Below are 10,235 nucleotides of genomic sequence, written 5' to 3' on the forward strand. Positions count from 1 at the left end.
GTGAGAAATTTTTATCATTTTGTACCAGGATTCTTCTAAAGAAAGAAAGACTGATTAAAGTAATAAAATGTGGCAGCTGTGCCCTTCAAGGCATTTATAGTGTATATAGTTTTAGAAAAACAGTCCCATCACTTTTTAGCATAGATGTAATTTACTAATAAAAATGACTCTGCTTGTGATTCTTTGCATTTTATCTGTGGCAGGTGGACATGTTGAGTGAAATTAACATTGCTCCCCGGATTCTCACCAATTTCACTGGAGTAATGCCACCTCAGTTCAAAAAGGATTTGGATTCCTATCTTAAAACTCGATCACCAGTCACTTTTCTGTCTGATCTGCGCAGCAACCTACAGGTTAATTGGTTTGGCTTAAAACTCAGCTATGTCTTCCATAGAAAGCACTTTCTATGTATGGTTCTGTGTGTGGTCCATTTGGGAGTTAGTCTTTTATTGTCATTTCCATCAGTTGGGTGAGGTTAACTGGATTTATGTATTTTACTGGTTCATTTCATCAGTGATATTTTGCTACAGCTTTGGACAAGACAGCCCTATAAGAGTAGACCACTGACGGTCATTAGCTGTTGGTACTTCCAGGGTTTTTCTGAATATGTGGATGCTGATTTACGTTTCTCCGTAGGGTATTTTGAAAGTTATATATTTACAATCTGTGTATGCCATGCAACTACAACTTTCTCTCCAAATCTTTAATTGACACAGTGCATATTTTGATTTTATAAACTTTAGAGTTGTGCCTTGAGTACAGTGATAGAAGCTTTGACTTTCTGAGGGAAATCACATTTCTCTTACTGATACAACCACCTTTGGAGCATCTGTGTATTTGTTAAATAATCTCACAAATTCAAGCAAGTGAATCACCATAAATGTTCAGCCTTTTCATGAAGGTGTAAGAAGGGTTTAGAAATACTGGTGCTAGAATTGGTCCTCTGCAGGAGTAAGCATAAAGAGTTCTGTTTTGCTCATTTTAAGGTATCCAATGAACCTGGGAATCGCTACAACCTCCAGCTCATCAATGCACTGGTGCTCTATGTCGGGACTCAGGCCATTGCACACATCCACAACAAGGGCAGCACGCCTTCAATGAGCACCATCACTCACTCAGCACACATGGATATCTTCCAGAATTTGGCTGTGGACTTGGACACTGAGGGTGAGTGAAGCCTGCCAGTTTTCAGAGTAGAGTTCTCTGTGCTTTTTGCTATAGTCTGATCACAAAAATGTAAAAATGCTTCAAGCCACAATAGTGAAGGAATGTTCTGTCAGTATATTTATTCACAGGTCTGGCTGATTATTTTATCTTTAATTGGACATTATCTGCTCAGTGCAGAAAATACAGAAAAGCATAAAGGAAAGAATTATCCAGAATCATGCAGTATCAGTTTTGGTGTATGTGACTGAAGTTTTTCAGTGTGAAAATAAACTTAAAGTCCCTTTAAACATAGGCTTTTGTTACATTGTTTTGTTAGGCTGCCTTATATAATAGCATTTTTATTGGTGCCTGTTTGGCAGGTATCTTGTTAAGTGTTCATGTATAAGGATTAATGAATAGGACTCTCCTGTTCTGCAGAAAGCTCACAGTATAACTCCTGTTGCAGGTTGCAGCTAACCTTTTCCGCTTGAGCTACATTTCTTTTGGTCTTCTATATTTATCTTACATAATAGAGACCCCAGTTAGGTGCTAACTAGTTGTACAGTCCTGTCCAGTTTTTGCATACATATATTTTAGGGGGACACTACTCTTTAACTTTGCTTATTGATTCTTGAGAGATACATTATTGTTGCATATATGCTGCATGCCTATATGTGGGATGGATGTAAGATAGCTTAAATTCAAGATACAACAAAACCGAATACCATCACGTCCAGAGCTCGGCAATAAAAGGACGGAAGCCTTTAGAGAAATGTGTCACTGTGATAGACTCACAAACACGAGTGATGTCAAGCAGAGGCAGACAACCAAACCAAATTAAGATAATACTTACTCCAATGTAGTTTAGATTAATGGTTCTCAAAATGTAGGCTGGATACCCTTATGATGTCAAGACCTTTTTAGGAGGGCTGTGAGGTCAAAATCTTTTTTTTTTTTTTTTTTTTTTTAAAAGCAATAGAGTCTCGCTCTCTTACCCAGGCTGGAAGGCAGTGGCGCAATATCGGCTCACCACAACTTCCGCCTCCTGGGTTCAAGCGATTCTCCCACCTCGGCCCCCTGAGGAGCTGGGATTACAGGCACGTGCCACCACGTCCAGCTAATTTTTCTGTATTTTTAGTAGAGATGGGGTTTCACCGTGTTGGCCAGGCTGTTCTTGAGCACCTCACCTCAAGTGATCCACTTGGCTCAGCCTCCCAAAGTGCTAGGATTACAGGCATGAGCCACCCCGCCCAGCCCAAAACTGTTTTCATCATAAAACAACATTTACATTTTTGGGTCTATTCTGTCCATGTGTACAGTTGAATTTCTCAGAGGTTACATGAAATATACTGTAACAAGTTGAACACAGAAGCAGAAATAAAATCCAGTTGTCTTTTATTAAGCAAGACTTAGAGATCTGCAAAATGTAGAAAAACGTAGTGATGAGTGTCACCAGAAAGTAGTTCATGTTACTTATATTAGCATATAGTGGGTCTGTTTTTAAAAATGAATATTTAAAAAAACCTAATTTTTAATGTGGAAAATACTGAAATAAAACTCACAGAAATGAGAACACTTCCGGGTCCCGAGAACCACTGCTTTAAACCAAAGATTAATTTCGAAGCCTCTGTCAGAAACCCAAACCCTAGCCAGTTAGAACTGTTCTCCCATGTTGGCCTTTCAGACTAAGTCAAGGTTTCTTAATTTCTAGGTCGCTATCTCTTTTTGAATGCAATTGCAAATCAGCTCCGGTACCCAAATAGCCACACTCACTACTTCAGTTGCACCATGCTGTACCTTTTTGCAGAGGCCAATACGGAAGCCATCCAAGAACAGATCACAAGGTAAGAAAGCAGCTTATTTTTTAAATGCTTCAAAAGGGTTTCCTTCATCTTAAATTCTTTTTTTTTTTTTTTTTTAAATTCTCTGTGCTTTCAGTGTTCAGTGAAAATCTGTTGTTTGGTTGGTTTGGGTTTTTTTTTTTTTTTTTTTGGAGATGGAGTGTTGCTCTGTCACTGAGTCTGGAATGCAGTGGTGCGATCTTGGCTCACTGCAACCTCCACCTCCCAGGTTCAAGCGATTCTCGTGCCCTAGCCTCTCAAGTAGCTGGGATTCCAGGCGCCCGCCACCATGCCCAGCTAATTTTTGTATTTTAGTAGAGACGGGGTTTCACCATGTTGGCCAGGCTGGTCTTGAACTTCTGACCTCAAGTGATCCGCCCACCTCAGCCTCCCAAAATGCTGGCATTACAGGTGTGAGCCACTGCACTTGGCCTTCAGTAAAAATCTTTTACATGTCCAATAATGTGTTAAATGTGGGATACAATTGTGAACAAAATGGTTGCTGCCCTCCTAATACTCATTCTGATTAACATGTATCACAAGTAGAGAATTATAAATCGTAATCATGGCTTAAATGAAAAGTAGTTTACACCACAAGGCACATTTTGATTAAAGGTCAGGAGTTTCTCTGAGGTGGTGGTGATAACCAGTCCTAAATCATGCATGCCTATGGAAGACTGTGTTAAGGACCTTGGACCTTTTCTCATTACCTCTGGGTTGAAAGCAGTAGCACTAACAGGAAATAACAATAGTTAGGAAATAACAACAGTTAGGAATCTGTTGCCGAATTGCCTAGACTATATATAGCATTAGAGAGATTGTGATATATATATATATATACACACACACACAAACACTTTAAAAATTGGGCTAGACTTTTAAAACTTGCTCATTTGCCTAATAGTACCTATGATGCTAAATATGGTATTCCTTTGATTTGTGTACTAAAATTTAGTATCTTATTGGATGCTTAGATGATGATGATCCATTTTGTTTATATAAAGCTGCAGTAAGTCTCCTTGGGCTTGTAATCTTTGTTATGCTTCATGTACAGTTGGTACGTGAAAGGATATAAAAGCCAATACTGGCATTCAGAAAAATTTTACCAATTTACACGTGCACTAGCAATGTTAGAATTCTTTTGAGACAGAGTCTCGCTTTGTCGCCCAGGCTGGAGTGCAGTGACTCAATGTCGGCTCTCTACAACCTCTTCCTCCTGGGTTCGAGCAATTCTCTGCCTCAGCCTCCTGAGTAGCTGGGATTATAGGCACCTGCCACGATGCCTGGCTAATTTGTTGCATTTTTAGTAGAGATGGGGTTTCACCATCTTGGCCAGGCTGGTCTTGAATTCCTGACCTTGTGATCCACCCGTCTCGGCCTCCCAGAGTACTGGGATTACAGGTGTGAGCCACCGCGTCCAGCCTGCAGTGTTAGAATTCTTATTTTCTATTTCCTTACTTTTCATTGTGAGCGAGCTTGCTTGCTTATTATTTGAGACAGAGTCTCTGTCGCCCAGGCTGGAGTATAGTGGCATGATCTCAGCCCACCACAACCTCCCACCTACCAGGTTCAAGTGATTCTCCTGCTTCAGCCTCCGACTGCTGGGATTACAGGCATGTGCCACCATGCCTAATTTTTGTATTTGTAGCAGAGACGTGGTTTCACTGTGTTGGCCAGGCTGGTCTTGAACTCCTAACCTCAGATGATCCACCTGCCTCAGCCTCCCAAAGTGCTGGGATTACAGGCATGAGCCACTATGCCTGGCCTGGGAGCTCATTCTGGAAATTACTACTTTTTGTACTAACTTTGTGTGCCATGTACTCTGGGCTTTATGTGGCTTCCTCTCCCGCATCACCCCTTATTCTGAACAGCTCTGAGGTAGATACCATTATCTGCACTTTACATTAATACTTAGTCTTCTAGGGCTAAGAGCAAGGTTCAAACCCAGGTATTCCATCCCGTGCCATTTGGAGTATATTGATTAATCCACCTGTCTTTACTACTAAAGGTGGAAACTTTTGCCTGTGGTTTAATAATCAGGGAGAAGTTAGAAAAAAGGGTAATGGAAGAATAATCATGAATTTGTATGCTTCTCTGCATTAACTAGCTCTTTTCTCCCCTTTCCCAGAGTTCTCTTGGAACGGTTGATTGTAAATAGGCCACATCCTTGGGGTCTTCTTATTACCTTCATTGAGCTGATTAAAAACCCAGCATTTAAGTTCTGGAACCATGAATTTGTACACTGTGCCCCAGAAATCGAAAAGTGAGTTCAAAGTAATTGTTAATTGTCTAGGAATTAGACTGGAGACTGAAAACCTTATTTGTCTCTAGGTTGGGTCAGTGATTAGTAGTTGAATGAGATGCAAGTTATTGTTAGGCCTACTCTTTAATCACAGATTTGTAACTGTCTTCATCCTTTAGGTTATTCCAGTCGGTCGCACAGTGCTGCATGGGACAGAAGCAGGCCCAGCAAGTAATGGAAGGGACAGGTGCCAGTTAGATGAAACTGCATCTCTGTTGTACGTGTGTCAGCTTAGAGGTCTCACTGCACCGAGTTCACAAACTGACTGAAGAATCCTTTCAGCTCTTCCTGACTTTCCCAGCCCTTTGGTTTGCGGGTATCTGCCCCACCTACTGTTGGGGGTCAGCCTCCTGTCTTATGTGGGCACGTTCCAAAGTTTAAATGCATTTTTTTGACTCTTGGCCAAAATTTAGAAGATGCTGTGAATATCATTTTGAACTTGTGTAAATACATGAAAGAGAAAACCTTTGTCTGGAACTTCTTGGCTTTGTGCAAGCTGTGTCCAAGGCAAGTACATAAACTGGTACCTTGTAATAAAGAGGCAGCTGATGCCATGCACTTGTCTGAGGGCACAGCTCCATGTCCTCTGACATTCCTGGTGTCCCAAAGAATAGCAAAAAGCCAGTTTGAATATTATGTAACTTATTTTTTTAATGTGGACAGGGGACCTTAAAAATCACTAAGTTACTAAAAATGTGGATGTGCTAGAATTTGATATGTCTGGGAACATGGGAAGGGCTCACAATTGGAATCCCATGAGTTTCTGTTTTTCTCTACCCAAACCCATTCCAAAGCTGACTGCATTTGTACCATCTTACTTATTTTGGGGATTATACACCTCAGCCGCGTGAGATGGGGGTCAGCTCTTTATATAAAGGGAAACCAGACCAGGCCTAAAGCCCACCCCCTACCCTGACCCCTACATTCCTCTTCTGAAACTTAAAAACAGTGGGAATATAGAAAAGGGAACCAAATCTCATTAATTGTTCTCCCCATTACCCCACTGAATGGCCATACAGGCTAAGCTGAATAATGACAAAGTTGAAAGGACCAATACAGCCCCTTTTATAAGGGTTTTGAATGTTTTGCAAATGTATTGGTCCCTGTGTTGTATTTTGTAGCCTTTTCCCGGGCTTCAGCTCCCCTACTTCTTGTATGTGTATGCATACTGTAGCTAACCATTAAAGTCATGACACACACGAGTCCACTGTGCCTTTCTCAGTAGCAGCAGCCAGTGCTGGTGGTGAGGAGGAAAAGTGGACAGCCCAGCCTTGCAGACCTTGGGGCCATGGGGAACCATCAACTACTTGCTGAATGATAGGTCATTCCCACTAACTAAGCTGGCATGTTTAAGGAAACTATTTTTCTTCCTATTTCAACACTGGAAAATTGCTGGAGCAGGTCTCTCTGGTTAAACAGAATTTAAAATGCCCAGTTTTAATACCCCTAGGTATTTTGGTGTTTTTTTTTTTTTTTAAAGAAAATGAGTAGATGTGTATTTTAAAACTTAACCCAATTAAAATTTACCTTACCTTTCATGACAAGTTTTACAGCCAGAGAGGACAAAACAGTTCAAAATTAAATAATTGAAGTCCTCCTTGAGTGATGTCTTAGGGTTTATTCCCTGAGGGGTGGTTTGTGCCATCTAGAGGGAACTTCGGGGTAACTGATCATTGAGTGCCAGTTACACAGCTTATTAAATCCAGTCTTTTAAATAAAGGTTAAGTGATTTCCTCAAACTAGACTTAGATTTAAACCAGGGTCTACCTCCAAAGTCTATTATTAAATGCTGAAACACAACAAGACGACGTACTACCACCATATTTCCACTGGCTTTGGTTAAAACTGAGAACAAAATAGCTGTAACATGCTTTAACAATTAGCAGTGATTCCCAAGTCTGCTGTTCTCAATCCTAAAACACATTACCCTTACCTCAGTTTATCCTAGCACAACACCTTTGCTACTTTTCCTCTTGGTGTTTAATAAGAAAAAGATCCAAATTTTCCCCTTTTTCAAACATCAGTGAGTGCTAGCTTAGAATAAAAGTTCTTATTGCTGTTCCTTCAGGGAACAGGGAAACTGCTAACTTGTGTCAGTTCCAACAACTGATGTAAGATCATCTTCTGACCATAGCGAACCTGTAAGGCTTGCTGTTCCCTCCAGCTGAGTCTGGCATAGACTTCCTTATTACTGAGTAAATCTTGGTCAGTTTTTAAGTCTGTGGCATAGGTCTGTAAGGTCAATAGAACACTGTTTCGAAGCAGCTGTCTCCACGATGCTTTGAGCTTGGGAATATTTGTGATCGTCAGGCTGCCCTCTTCCCTTTTATTATCTCCCCCTCCATCCTGGTCTTTAAGCTCTCTGAACTCCTCAGCAGGCATGCACAGTACCTAGAAACAACCAGAGAGCCCTTTAATTCGGATGTACTACTTTTGTACTTCCGAAATGACTCAGGAGATTAAACCCATCTTAGCATTTATTAAAAACCCCACATTTCCTCATCTTCTAGCTGTTTGGCTTTAAATACTTAGATTATCAGCATTAAATGGCCATTTTCAGCCCTTTACCTTTAGTGTGGTGATCAGCTCCTCTTCAGTTAGCACCTCCTCCCTCCCTATCACAAAGGCTCCTTCTTCCCCTACCATCTCCAGTTTGCATAGGAAATCCCAGCGCTCATACACTAGGAGCCTTTCAGCTTCAGTTTCTGTTCCTGTAGATGAAATAGCAATGTGAAAGGCTCAGTACACCCAATGGCTCATTTTTTCTTTAGTCTGCCACCCAGTCTACAAAGTCAACTGCTATTTAGCAGAGCTGTTTAACCTGAGGTGTGGGTATAGACACACCAGTGTCAAATATTGAGTTAACGATACACTCACCCTGTAATGCTGCCTCACGAACTGTCACCATCTGAATGTCAGCTGTGTCATCTGTGTTGTCAGGATACGGTTCAACAAAACCGTACATATGAATCAGTTGCCAGTTAGCCATTTGCCCATAAGTGTTGAAAATCTCATGGCCTTTAGGAATGGGCTGAGTGGCTACCATCCGAAGACAATTCTGAGGTGAAAGGGAGAAGCTGGGGCCATGCCTTTCACGGGCCAGCCCCATGAAGATTACTTCCACCTAAGAGCCTTTAGCAGGTGTAGTTCAGCCATGGGACTGATGCTGTTAGCTACCAAAGTTCTACCTTTAGTTCCTGTTAGACCCTGAACTGTGAAGCAAAAAAAGGTTAGACTAACTTTAAAAGGCCAGCTTCATGTTTAAGTGGGTGGATTTCTGCACAGTCCTCTTCAGCACTTAAAAAGTTGCTAGCTTTAAAAACGAAATTTTTAGCTGGGCGCAGTGGCTCACACCTGTAATCCCAGCACTTTGGGAGGCCAAGGTGGGTGGATCACCTGAGGTCAGGAGTTTCAAGACCAGCCTGGCCAACATGGCGAAACTCTGTCCCTACTAAAAAATACAAAAATTAGCCGGGCATGGTGGCGGGAGCCTGTAATCCCAGCTACTCGGGAGGCCGAGGCAGGGAGAATTGCTTGAATCCGGGAGGCGGAAGTTGCAGTGAGCTGAGATCACGCCACTGCACTCCAGCGTGGGTGACACAGAGAGACTCCTTCTCGGCGGGGGGCGGGGGGGGGATGAAACTTTCGCAGATCGAAGTGGGAAAGGAAAATGGAGGCAAGGATTAAGAAATAACCATACTTAACTAATTTTCCATCCTATAAATGTGTCATCTTTTCAGGCAACTTTCCGTATAGAACAGAGCTGGTATAAACACAGCTTTATACCAGTTCTAGGATCATCATAGACCTCTGGCCTGTGAATGTCCTCATCCCTACAAAACACGGAGACTATCACTGTTCCAGGCTGCTATCCACAGAGCCACACACAGTCTGGGCTCACTGATGTGATCAGCCAGTAGGGAATGAAACATGGCTATGCAGACCACCCAATCTCTAGCACTAAATAAATGATGATAGTATAGTTTATCAGAGGGTTAACCCCAACTTACTCTGAGGACTTTAAAATGTTTTGCATTCAAATGATTCTACAGTAATAAGCACACCAGAAGTACATACAGGAGGAGCTGATTTCACCTACTCATTTTGTAGCACTAGTAAGAGAATGGAGCCTAAGACACAATGGCTTGAATCATGCTCAGTGCACCAAGAAGAACTCCACTCACCGCAGAATATTCTAAATTGGCATTGTGATTGGCTAAGTGGTTTAGTATGTCTGCAGCAGGCACCATCACTGGGGAGTTGGGCTCCTTTTCATCCTCCTCTTCTTCCAGTGGTTCCTGAAAGCTGCCATTGACAGAACCTGGCTAAGGCCCTGTCTTGGGTGAGGGACTGGGGGTGGATTTCACTGTTTTTCCCCTTTTGTCCCTCTCTATAGTTCTAAAGAAAAGGGTTCCGTCCTCAGAGGCTCCACCCCACTGACCTATAGGCCATCACAAGGGCCACGAGCTGATGGTAGAGTTCTAGGGAGCGAACCCTGAGGCTGAAGAGATCGGGGTGGGCTTCCATGAAGGGCAGCACGATGGAGTGGTACTCGCTGCGGATGTTGGCCAAATCCTTCTCCACGGCCTCAGGTACGCCTGTGCCCTGCAGCAGGCACCGGCGCTCCTCCTCTGGCCTGCAGGGACACCCACACCCAGGTTCCCTTCATCCCTTCACACACTTGACTGGGCAGGACTGGTGCAGGGGCGGGTGGCGGGGAAACTTCCTGCAGCAGGCTACGGTGCAGGCGTTCCCCAACCCCTCCCAAAGTTCTCACCAGAACATCGGGTGGTCCAGGCTGCCCAGCTCGGGCCAGAGCGCAAAGTACGGCCTCCAGCGTGAGGCCGGGGCCTGCAGCTCGTGGAGGAGCGCCAGTAGCAGTGGCACCCAGCCCGACTGGCTCTGCAGCGCGCCTCGCTCTGAGGGAGACACAGGTGTGAGCGCCC

General features: G+C 43.1%; 2 protein-coding genes across 2 annotated transcripts in view; one reads left to right on the forward strand and one right to left on the reverse strand.

Annotated features, from left to right (window-relative positions):
• Positions 1-5,758, forward strand: part of CNOT1 (CCR4-NOT transcription complex, subunit 1) — a 125,795-nt gene extending 120,037 nt beyond the window's left edge. The window contains exons 44-48 of the mRNA XM_011938872.1: positions 204-353; positions 987-1,167; positions 2,858-2,990; positions 5,116-5,250; positions 5,409-5,758. Of these exons, the coding sequence (XP_011794262.1) occupies positions 204-353; positions 987-1,167; positions 2,858-2,990; positions 5,116-5,250; positions 5,409-5,487 (678 nt within the window). The 3' untranslated portion in view covers positions 5,488-5,758. The remainder of the gene's footprint in view (positions 1-203; positions 354-986; positions 1,168-2,857; positions 2,991-5,115; positions 5,251-5,408) is intronic.
• A 1,003-nt stretch (positions 5,759-6,761) lies between these two features.
• The window catches only part of SETD6 (SET domain containing 6), a 4,309-nt gene continuing 835 nt past the window's right edge, over positions 6,762-10,235 (reverse strand). The window contains exons 2-7 of the mRNA XM_011938873.1: positions 10,067-10,208; positions 9,731-9,925; positions 9,474-9,594; positions 8,167-8,347; positions 7,858-8,000; positions 6,762-7,680 (exon numbers count right to left, since the gene is read on the reverse strand). Coding sequence (XP_011794263.1) covers positions 7,354-7,680; positions 7,858-8,000; positions 8,167-8,347; positions 9,474-9,594; positions 9,731-9,925; positions 10,067-10,208 — 1,109 coding nt within the window. The 3' untranslated portion in view covers positions 6,762-7,353. The remainder of the gene's footprint in view (positions 7,681-7,857; positions 8,001-8,166; positions 8,348-9,473; positions 9,595-9,730; positions 9,926-10,066; positions 10,209-10,235) is intronic.

Source organism: Colobus angolensis, unplaced genomic scaffold (assembly GCF_000951035.1).
Source record: "Colobus angolensis palliatus isolate OR3802 unplaced genomic scaffold, Cang.pa_1.0 Scaffold178, whole genome shotgun sequence".
In the NCBI taxonomy this organism is placed as follows: Eukaryota; Metazoa; Chordata; class Mammalia; order Primates; family Cercopithecidae; genus Colobus; species Colobus angolensis.